Source organism: Falco rusticolus, chromosome 2, assembly GCF_015220075.1.
Source record: "Falco rusticolus isolate bFalRus1 chromosome 2, bFalRus1.pri, whole genome shotgun sequence".
NCBI lineage: Eukaryota > Metazoa > Chordata > Aves > Falconiformes > Falconidae > Falco > Falco rusticolus.
Window position 1 is genome coordinate 77,098,557 of NC_051188.1, and position 12,147 is coordinate 77,110,703.

Consider the following 12,147-nt stretch of genomic DNA (forward strand, 5'->3'; position numbering starts at 1 on the left):
GGTCTATGTAGAGATTTAGGCTGGGACACTGAGAGCTGAATGGTGAGGATGCTGTGGTGAAAAGTTTTTTGTTTGTTCATTTTGCTTTCCAGCATCAGAGAAGTTTGTAGTTGGTGTGCGTGATAAATAAATTTGAAGAAATAAATTTAATGTAGACTATTACGACAGACACAAACTCTATATAGAAAAGCCTGTAAATATTTCACTTGTGTTCTTGAAATAGGGGTGGGATCTGTTAACTGTCGTTGTCAAACCAGATGTTATCTCTGGTCTTCAGGGTGCTCTGTGGCAGTTTGGTAAGAACTATTGGAAATACTTCAGCTTTACTCTTTACTTCTTTTGTACTGTATTCTTAGCCTATATAGCAAACTTTATAGATAGGTAAAGTTTGTGAGCTTTCTGTGGACAAACACGGTATGTTTAGATAGTGAGCTTTTTAGGTGAGGATCACCATTTTATTGCATCACACAGTGCTTAATGCAATGAGGTTCTCCCTCCATGAGCAGAATGCCCTGTTTATTACCCCAGCACAGTCAAGCATGGCTTCCTCATTTCCAGTATCAGTATTTTGAGTCCTTGCCCTGACCTAGGAACTGTCAGTTTCAAAGGTCCAGAACATCAAAAGACTGCACAAAAATGCAAATAAAGTTCTCTGTGATAAAGTAGTATTATGCAGAATATAAATGTTAGCTGTATTCATGCTCTAAAAGGAACAATTAGGTTCTTATTTACTGTGTAGATTTTTAAGCTTAGAGCCTGAGTTGGGCTCTAGAGCTCTGCAGAGTCAGCAGAAAACTGATCAAAAAAGGTGAATATTTTGCATCACACTAAATTGCAGAACTGATTCAACAAGACTGGGGCAGGTGCCAGATGTGTGGTGCAAGAGATGGGCCTGCACCGAGTGGTTGGGGGCAAGGAGGGGTATAAGTGGGAACACAGCAGCCAAGTCTAAATCAGCTTTGGGTTTTGGGGAACCGCAGCCTAAGAATTCTTATTTTAATGAAATAACTCAGTTTATTCACTGTCGGTTTTGCATGTCTCGGGTTGTCATGGAGCCTGAACTTGACCACTGTCAATTCTTAAAGCTATTGAACTTCATATGAACTGCTGTTTGAAAGCATGTTGAACAAGAGTTTTAAACATGTTGTTTCTGTACTGACATGTCTGGTGAAAACTGGAGTTTGGGTTTCTGTTGCAGCACTTGCCAAACTAGCTGGCTGCAACAAGGTCTTTTACCATCTCATACCAGCATACTCTTCACGCAAGTCCCTCTGCTGCCTTCTCCTCATCCAGGGCCTGTTCTCTCTTCTCTTGCTTCTTCCTCGGCTGCTCTCTCTTCATTGGCTGCCCAACCACTTAACAGAACCAGCCACACCTGCACTTTATTTACATCAGCCAACCCGCCGCCCCTGAAGCCAGCCCACAGTTGTACATTATCAATGCTAATTAACCCAGCTTCATTCCTCTACAGGCTTCCATTTCCAAGTTAAAAAGAGCTGGAAGAGCGGTTTTGGTATACATAGTTTTGGAAATAAGGGATTATTCCTGTTTTAAGTTCTCTTTCCCATCTGTGCGCTCAAGGTCCCAGTTACTTTGTCGGTATGCTAAAATCCTTGAAGTAATCCTAAAATTCCCTTCAAGCAACATTTTAACATTGATAGATCTAATTAAAAGGCAAATCTGAGTTCTGTAAGAAAACTTAAGTTGTGATTATGTCCCCATTTACTATACTTGCATGGCTATTACATATTCTGTTTTGGTACTATGCCTGGGATATGTAGAAAAAGCGAAATAATGGGCTGGGACTTTTTAAGTTGTGCAAATAGAGAAAAAAGTTATCCTTCCATGTTGAAGAGCATGTTCAGAGTAATTTTTAGGAATAGCCATTTGTGAGCCAAAACTGCTTTGGTTGTTGTTATCAACCTACTAAATCAGTCTCTTCCTTTCTCCTTTCTGGAGAGGTAGTGTGTACCCTATTTCTCAAGTACTAAGTTTGACTAATAAAAATGTGAAGCTTATGAACTTGTCCTGCATAAAAAAAATCATCACCTGATGATAAGACAGACTGTGTCTTGTCTGTTGCCTTGAGAGAAGAAAAATAAAGCAGAAAGCTTAGAGCTGAGGCCATCCTCCGTGGCAGGCTTCTTAAATGATTGAGCTCTAAGTATAGTAATTTTTTTTCCTAGTGAGTTTACCATCAGGATGATGTTGTGACTGAAGTCTTGTTGGAAAGGCTGATGATTTGGCTAGCTCATTGATTGATTTTTAAGGGCTAGAGATTATTTTTTAGAGAAGGTTTACATTGAGTTCTGCAGGATTTCTAGGATCATAAAAGTATATATTTATAATGGAAGAAATTTATTCCTTTTTCGTCTCCTTTCTGAATGCAGTGGCTCAGAAATATCTCTGAATAAGTGTCCCCAGACAATCTCTATCTAAGTGGGTGAAGTCTGATACATGTGTTAAGGAAAATTCTGATGTTCAAGAACTAAATATTTTCATTTAGTTTCTTGAGATACAAGGTGGAAGTAGACAAGCTTAAGTTTTTCAGCCTGAACTGAGGCTTGGGCAGTTAAATCTGATCTGTCACATTAAAGTGGAAAGGCTATCAGCAGGACTTGTCCATTACCACTTTTCATATCAGAGGTATACCTGTTTTAGCAGAAGGTATGGAAATTTATGGGGTGAAGTCTGGTTTAAGACCCAGGCATATGGTTAACATATGACCAGAGAGTACCTAGCTATGTGTATGTCTATCCAGTCTAAATCTCCTGAATAATGAAAGGCAAAGGCAGATTGTGGCATTGCAGTTGTCTGTGGGAGCTGTCATGTGGGAATCAATTAAACAGCAGTTTGTCCATGGTGTGTTTGAAAAGGTTAAAAAGTATTCTAAAAGGCACACAAACCAGTGTGTGGCTGAAACAAACCACTTCCCTGAAGTCTTATAAATAAATACCGTCTATTTACGGAGCTATCCAGCACTTTGCAGTTGTGTGCGGTCAGTTGGTTTGTTACAGTTTTTATTTTGGAAGACTCTATAGGTGTGCATATCTCAATATGTTAAAATATTTTGGAAGTCTTCAAGATGAAAGGTACTACTGTATCAGGGCAATGAACATTAAGTTGTTATAAATGTACTTGAAGTATGTAACTTACGGATCGTCTTTGAAAGCAATGTCAGAACTATCTGCTGCCAAAGTGGAAATGGAGAAGTAGTCTTACTTCATTTAGACATATGATAGCAGCTCTACAGATCATTTCACAGGAATCTGTATACGTATATAAAGTATTTTTGTAACAGAGTTTGTTGTGGTCTGAGTAAGTTTTTTACATTCTCTCAGTTTTTGATCAATTCTGTTACAGTAATGTTTACTGAAACATGATGATAATTATGAATTTATTAATTTCTGGCTCCTATTACATGTACATTGCAGCATGATATGGAATTTGTCATGCTTCAGGGCAGAACTAACAGGGAAAAAGAAAAACTAAACAGTTAAAACAAGGAAACAGTAATGATGTCAAAATCCAGTAACATCTGAATTTGATAAGGATGGTTCACTTAGAAAGCTGAAGTCTCTTGATTGTGTCATAATATTTTGTTTAAAACCCTGGTGGCTGTGAAAATACCATTCAGATGACAGCATGACAGCTTTATTTTCTTCCATTTGTTGGAATCCCTCCCCCCCCCCCCCCCGTTTTTTTTTAATAGTTGTTTTTAGCAAACTCTTGGACAGAAACTGTTGTCTTCACCTGTTAAAAAATAAAATCTTATATTTTCATCAGTATAAAGGCATTGCAGTTGAAATAGTTTGTATTTGCAGGGAAGAACAGCTGCCCTTACCTCCCATATATATGTAGTGAGAATGTGTGTGTGCATGATGTGTGTCTGAGCTCTTGCAGTTTTTCAGAAGTAAAAGCACTTCACTACGCATTTCTTGTCTGGAGAGCACTATGAGCGCTGTCCAGAATCCAGACTAGGATTAAAAAGTTGAAGTAGCTGCATCTGAATCGGAGTACCCTCTCTTGCCAGGTCTCTGAGAAGTAGAGTCTGTTTTGTAAAAGGGTATAACAAAGAATGGAAGTAGTAGTTAGTGACCACTGGATTGGAAGAATAGTGAGCTGTAGTAATACCAAGATTGTAGTAAAGGTCTGTAAATTGAGTGATATTTGGATGTTCTATGGAAATTTTACGTGTTTCTTTGATTCTTTGCTTGCTTGCGTTATGGCTGAAAAAAAACCAGGGAGAAGCAGGAAGGTTATACTCTCTTGAGAATTTTTAGGTCTAAAGTTCTAAACTGATGAATGCGAATATATAGTGCATATGTTTTGCTTTGCATTTTTAAAGTTCTTTTCCCAACCACAAGGAACAGAAACATTTTTTGTAAATGAAATGATCAATCTTTTTGAGGACATCTATAGAAGAATCTCAGCTCTGAAAAACATTTGACAGCTGTGAGAGCACATTACTCTGGATAAACTAGTTTATAGCCCTCATGGATGTTCTACTTTGAAATGTGACTACTTATATGCTACTGTGTAGTTCATGTTTAACATTAAGTAAATCAGCTCTGTTTCTGAGAAAAAAAATACCGTTGCTTATCAGATGCCACCTTTTAAGGAAGTCATATGTAGGATACCTCCTGTGTTAATGTGAAAAAAAATTGTTACATACATCTGTTTCGTAACATGACATAGAAATAACTAAAAAATACGTTTTCATAAATATCCTTCCTTTTCATTTGAGGTAGAATTACTTTCAAAAATCATGTAAATGGGACTCCGGTAATTGTGGTTTTACTCAGTGAGGCATTAAACAGTACAGTAACATGTATTTGCATATAAGAGTTCAGTGCCATCCAACAGTTCTGAATGTTTTAGCTCATAGTGTAGGGGATGGGCAACTCCTGCTATAGTATCTGTTTGCCTCTTTTTGGTTGAGGGAGAGAAATGTAAATACAGTGGCCTGACTTTGCTGTTCCAAAATTGTTGAAAGGTAACACATCTGTTTTGGCTGACACTATTAAGTGGCTGGAAAAAATAACCACTCCCCCCCTCTAATTTGTGGTTCCTTATATGGTCAGTATACTGAAAAATATTTTAAGTTTGTGCTTCTAAAATTAATATTTTTAGTCAATGAGTAGGAAAAGAAGCACATGCATGTTATCTAAAAAATCTCAAGTATTTTAGCTTTTATATTATTTTGTGGGGCACTTGTCTCTCTCCCTCCAGCAGTTGAGTCAGTTTAATTCTTCCTAAACCCATAGGCTTTATTGTGAGGTTCACATGAACAAGAAAATGTTTAAAAAACAAATCCCAGGGTGTCTGGCTGTATGGGTCAAGTCTAAGTTTTACACTATTCAGCTCCTTCATTTACGAGGAAAGTGGTACATTTTAGAAGTTAAGCATTTCTTTTCATAAAGAGGATAGGTTTGAATAATTGTATGTTATAAATCAGGTATTTCAGAGATTCAGATTGTACTGTGAAGTCTTACTGAATTGCTGGTGTGACACCATGTAGGTCCTTCTATGGTAAAATTAGGTGCACTTTGTTTAGTGTTTTGACACCAATATTTGCCTAAGAAGCCTCTTTTTGTTGCAGCTGTTTGTTCCGGCTGCCAGGCTGCTATGCATCTGTGGTGGACCAGGTTAGAAGACTGATGCAGGATAAAAAATAGTGGGGAGGTTTTTGGTGTTCTTTTGGTTTGGTTTGGTTTGATTTTGGGTTTTGGTTTTTCTTTTTTTTGGTCTTCTGTCCTGCTCCCTATTCTTCCACCTGGGTCAGTTCCCCAATACAATTTGCTGAGTGGCCCTGTAATAGTGGCATTGTCTCGGCCAAGCAAGTGGCAGTGGAAAGGATATAGGCTGCTTAAGCAGTACTGCTGCTGAAAAGAAATTCTTGCTCTACTGCAACTGTAGTTTTGTCTTTGCCAGGTTTGAATCTGGGTGAGAAACTTTGTGATTTCAGTAAAGCTGCTTGTACATGCTTTCACACTTAAAGGATGGGTTCTTGCATCACGTGTTGTAAATTTAGCGTAAGAGCGAAACTAGTCATTCACAGTAAATTCTTTTTAGAGGAACTAGTGCTTTTTGGAACACTGAAAATAATTTTACATACAGAAAAACGATGGTACAATGTGTTTCAGTTCAGATGTAGTTGTTTCATAAGCATCTCGCAAATATTGATTTAGAAACTAGCATAGTCCTCTAGTTTAGCAGTGTGCATTTAAAATCATTAGGAATACAAAGTATAATAACAGGCTCTTAAGATCGATGAAGTCTTCACTTATCAGTGAAGTCTAGTGTATCAGTTTTGATTGTTGTCTTTTCACCCTGACTTGGAAACCAGTCATGTGCAAAAATGGCCTCTTCCCAAAATGTTAACATTCCCTTTTTTAAATATGAAGGTGACTGTGCTCATGGTTCTATTGAATACAGGAACTAAACTGAAGAGGGGTGTATTATTTTTTCTTACCGAATTATGAATTTTAAAACCTATCAGTGAAAACATTCAGCTAATAGGTTTGTCACAATACCAAAGCACTTAAATGTGGAGACGTGCATCTGTGACTTCTTTGGGAACATGCTAAATGTGATGCCGATTGCAAATTACTTGTGTTTTGCTTAGTACTCAGTATATTGTGTATCAGGTATAAAAACATGCAGGTGACCATAAAAGTAGAGCGATATATTAGGTTTTCATGCTGAAACATACCTGATTTTAATTTTAAATATGTGGTTTTGTGGGTGAACCTGAGATGTTGTATTGTGTTCTGCTTTGTATATTGGATATATGAAGTAGGCTGGATTTTTTTTTTTTTTCTTTTCATTCTTGTGAATTATTTCTTATATATAACATCACATCTGTTGGTACTAAGTAGAACAGAAGCAGACAGAAGCAGTAAATACATGTGTTTGTTTTTAGGATGTATTTTAATTTTTACACCTAAACACATGGGATTTTCCCTAGTAACAAAACACACTGTATGTGCTAGGTGCTGTAGAAACAATGATTTTAGAATTCCTCATTTGTGTCAAGCAACTAGTCCTGAAAGTTGACAAATGGTAGCACCTTATGAGATTGATTGAATGATTTATTTTAAATTCCAGTAGTAGTGTTTTTACTTCACATTTTATTATGCAGTATTTTAAATAATATACCAAATCTGGTGTATTTAGTGAATATTTTGCCCTGTATATCTTACATCAAGCAACATCACTGATTCTGCATAGTTTCAAGAATAGGCTGTTGAGATGCAGAATAATAACAGCTTAAGAAATTGCTATTGTATAGATTCATAGGTGTCTAGATCCATTATACTCCAGTATGTTAATAATCTCAATTTAATGGTGTATACCTCAAGATATTTTTCCTGGTAAATAAAAAAATATTTTTGATTCTAAGTATTCATATTTTATGTTGCTAGCAACAGGCCTGCCTGCATTTACCGAAGGTCAGTGACCTGAATTATGTTCATCTCTGACAACAGTGTGTATGTATAGTCATGAGATAGGCAGAGATTTCTCTGGTACTTCATGAGTATGACTTTAGAAATTACAAAATAACCTTTTCACAGAGGAAAAACTTGAAGAACTTTGTTGTGATTAGTTTGCAAAAGGTGCAATATTGAATCTGACAGTACAGTGATAATAAGGAAAATAAATCTTATGTACCAAGTCTTATAATTAGTAAAATGTAAAAAGGAAAACCCTCCCCAGCAGACGTTTCTTTTAATTCAAGCTCATGGGTGTGCTGTTGGTGATTTTCCATGACGAAATAAGAGTTTTCAGAATGAATTCTTCATATACGCTCAAAATTAAAGCAAAACTGTAGTGAAAATTCTTTCAAGGTGTTTGTGATGGTTGCCTTCAACACTTTGCAAACTTGCATAGGATAGAATTGGATAGAATCTTTTAGCTCTAGATGCTTTAAATTAATATCTGCTGTACACACTAAATATGAAACATATGACTTACATTCTTAAGTTTGTGAAATGATAGTTTTAAAAAAAATGTCTTACTGCTCAGCAGCATCTAGATTCAGCTGAACTGGCTTTCTACTGTGTTCATATGTAATAAAGTTGCTCCCATTTGCAAAAAACCTCACGATCTGATTGATATCCAGGCAAACACAAAAATGAGAAATGGGGGTGGATGATGAAACTTACTCAGAGAGATGTTAGTAATGTTTCTTGCCTTTAAACTTTCAGGTGTTTAGAAGTATGATTGCTCTGAAACCAACTTTGATTTACAGTGAACCTGTTGACATAACTTTGATATTGAGTGAATTGAAGGAAGGAGTGGATGTTCTTAAGGAATATGGTGGAATAATACAACAGTCCTCGAAGAGGCTAACAGGCAAACTAGGCTTATGTTTTAAGGAAAAGTCACGAGGCACGTGAAAGCGTTGTTTTTCACAGTCACCATCTTTATAATATGGTGGAGTGTAACATGGGATAACATGAGCTCAGCATCTTTGTCTTATCTAACTGAACATTTTGTAGTAAAGCTGAACTCTACGCTTGAAATTATTCATGAATGTGGAGTTGCTTTTGATAGGTAATCCCATTATCTGTATTTTGAGGAGATCAGAGGAGCATTGTGTGGGTAGAAGAGATGAGGAGTAGAAAGCAATGGTAATTAAAATAGGAAGTAAAAGCATGAGGTGAAGTTTTAGCATGGTAGCTTCATACACAGTTAATTTCTAAGAAAGGCTCTTTTTCTTTAAATGAAAGACATCAGCTTTTATTCTTTTGTTTGCTATACCACTTTCAATCATTTACTTCTCAACATCTTTTTTTGTTGTCTCTTCCTTCATCTACTCCTTTATTTCCAATTTACTTCTGTTCTATACCAGTAAGCAGATCAAACTGGGTTCTTGAAGCCCAGTACATGTTATTACTAAGGGGATTGTTTTAGTAATGATCTTACAGACTGTGTGAGGGGTGGGATTTGTTCTTGCCTCCTTTTAGCAATTTTTTATCTAAACCAGGAAGCCGTTGTACAGGCTGTGTAAAAGGCCTTTTGGTTTTAAGAACTTGGCAATGCAGAGGCACAACAGAAGATGCTCAGTTAGCAAGTTCAGTGTGTTGCCCTCACAGCTATTCTATGTGATTTGGTTCTTTCAACTTAAAGAGAAAAAAAGAAGTTTACAATGTTACCCTTTTAGGTTGTGTATCTGTTACTGTGTTACCATCAGAGTAACTCATTGTCTTTGTTGGCTATTCATGTTTTAGAGTTACTTTTTACTTTGCGGATCCCTTCAATACAGTGCTGCAGTAGACAGCTGCCTTTTTGCTCCAGGTCTTAATTCCACACTAGTTGTCCAGTTCTTCAGAATGTGGTAATTGTTGGAGAACTGTAAGGAGACTTAAGAAACATGTTGTTTTGTGATCAAGATGTTTTGCTAGTTAGCTATGAAGTGGGCAGATGCATTGATTCTTTGTTAATAAAGTGTTAATGACTTTATAGTTACATTAGCAACTCTTCCTTATTGTTGGTAGCTCAAATGTCATCTTCTAAGTTCTAAACTAATTCAGATCTGTGTGTGTTACCTTTCCAGTCTCTCCTTTATTACACCTTTGAAGTTTTTGCAAGATAAATACTTTTTCAGGGTTAGTGTTATAAGTGGTGTTAAAATATTGTAGATTAATTTCTAGTCAGCAAAAAGCATAGCTTCTCATATGAAGTAGCTTTACTACTTTGCCAAAATCAGTTGTGTGATTTCCAATTCTGTAGCTATCGCTTGGCAGTCTGTTTATTGGTTAGTATGGTCTTACCAACTGATTTTCTCTTCTTACAGTTTGGAATAGGTTGTCAGTCTGTTGCCCACAAGAGTGTAGTATGTTGCTAACGTTGCAGTGGGTTTGATAACATTAGGTTGTTGTGAAGCATGGGAGATGTGCTAACGTGCTGCTTTTGGAGCTTACCAATCCCATTGTAGAACTGGGAAGACAATGTATGAATGCTCTACAATCTATTTTGGCTGAAAACCAGCTAGGTTTGCTCAAACTGTTGATAGTTTCAACTAAGCTGGCTTAGTATTGAAACTGGCCTTGTACAACTCTGATGCAAATGAGAGGTGATCCTTGCTGTACTTGAGCTACAAGGTGGTAAAGATAAAAGTGATGCCTTCAGTCCTTGCAGCTACTACTGGAAAAGGCTTTCTATGGTCTTGGTGTCCATAGGTACTGCAGTTAAGAATAATAAATAAATAAAGCTTTCTTGGCCACAGAGAGCTTTCAGAAATGTGACTGTAGCTTTGTAGCTGTAAGACACCCATGTAGGCTGGACATATCTGGTGCTCCAGGATATTTATCATTTGTTTAAGTCCAGGGACTTTAGTGTAAAGAAGAGAAGAGTTTGCTCTTCCTTCCTTTTTTTCTTTTTCTTGAATACAAGTGACTGCCTCTGCTTAGTTTAGTGGGACTAAGCTCAGTGCAAGATACAGTGTCTGTGTGTTGTATAGATTTAGCGTATGTACCAGACTGAATATTTTATCCATACTGAAGTGATTTAGGCATGGGAGTGTCTAGTTTGAAAGATCTTTTGTAGCCTTAGGTACTCGTTGGCCTTGCTAAGCTGATGGCTACTGTGGATGTGGCGGTGACATTCTAGATCTCAGTGGAACTTCAGCAATAAAAGAACGAAGGCTGTTGATTCATGATGTGGGGTGGCTGGTTTCTGTTTGCCCCTTCCATCTTTTGGAGGCATGACAGCAAGAAATCACCTGCTCATAAAATAACAATAGAACCACTGCAACATATGCTGCTACATGTCTCAAAATTTACTTTACACCACTCCCTTTTGTGTCTGTGTCTGTGCGTGCATGTCACATTTCAGTGGCAGAAAGAAGAAGCCAGCGTGGTGGCAGAGAAGCTAGCTGGGCTTAGGGTATATGCAGTGCTTGAACAGTCATTGTTGATGAAGAAATGAACTGCAGCATTTTCGGCTCAAATTGCTGTATCTAAGTGCATTTTAGGCTGGACACTTTCTTGGAATTACATAAATAAGGAGCTGTTTAAATAGTAATAATCTAGACTTTACAATTTGAGCTGTTAGGTAATTTGCAGCAGTTCTAAAATTCTCAGTAATTTGAAAGTGATTTTGATATTTTCATGGGTTGTAGTGTACTGATGATATTTTGTTGGAGAACAAGTGAAAAGCAAATACTTGAAAAGTACTTTGACCAGGAGTTGGTTAGCTGTTGAGAGTTGTGGGGTGGGGGTTTTTTTGTTTGTTTTTTTGAGGGGGGCATGATCCCACTTCTTAACTTCTGTTGGAGATTTGGTATGGCTTGATTTGGTAAAATCCTGCAGAAGTTCAGTTGTTTTTTATAAATATTGGCCTGAGTTTCTGTAAAAATCCACATATTTAAGGACTTTACAAAGACGGGTAACTGTCAATAATTTCACTGTTGTAGGTTTGAGAAGAGCTTTTTTTGGATGACCTTTTCAGAACTGTTCAACGAACATTTGAAATTTCAGGGATTAACTTAAATTTCAACACTTAGATAATTATTTTTTCTGTAACAGATGTCAGTGAAAGATAGTCTTTGTAATGTTTGTCTCTACTTTTACAGCTGGAAAACTTTGTTTTCTGTTATAGCTTCCTTGGTTTACCTCTGGTTGTACCGGACAGCTAGGGTTGAACGAAGCTCTGTGTGTATCTAGTAGAATGGAGGTTTATGTCTGTTTAGGTATCTTTTTAGTTCAGATTTACATTTACTACTTTTTTTCTTTCTTTTGCAGTATTTGCTACTGGACTCCCCCTGTCCCCCGCACCCCCGCAGGATGATATGAGACTTGAAAGAAGACGATGCATACAGGTGATCTTATTTTCAAGTGCTTTTAGAAGGGAATATTTTTTATGTTCTTGATCTACTTTTTGTTTCTACTTTGTTCTCTGTACCCCCAAAATTATGTTGTTCCAACCTTAATAGAATATGTAAGAACCTGCAAAATTTTGAAATCTTTCTCTGCCCTTTGAAACTCTTCTGCGACTGTCCAGGAAGAAAAAGGTTTCCTTGAATGGAAATTCTGTTTCCAAAGGTTTATGTAAAAAAAGTGTTTGCTTTTAAAGATACTAACTAAATGTACTGGTTTTAGTCTTGTCTTGTTTGTTATTACCCTCTTTTAATGTTCCCCA

General features: G+C 36.9%; 1 protein-coding gene across 1 annotated transcript in view; it reads left to right on the forward strand.

Moving 5' to 3' along the window:
• The window catches only part of DYRK1A (dual specificity tyrosine phosphorylation regulated kinase 1A), an 89,564-nt gene that overhangs the window by 18,657 nt on the left and 58,760 nt on the right, over positions 1-12,147 (forward strand). The window contains exon 2 of the mRNA XM_037376520.1: positions 11,751-11,827. Coding sequence (XP_037232417.1) covers positions 11,818-11,827 — 10 coding nt within the window. The 5' untranslated portion in view covers positions 11,751-11,817. The remainder of the gene's footprint in view (positions 1-11,750; positions 11,828-12,147) is intronic.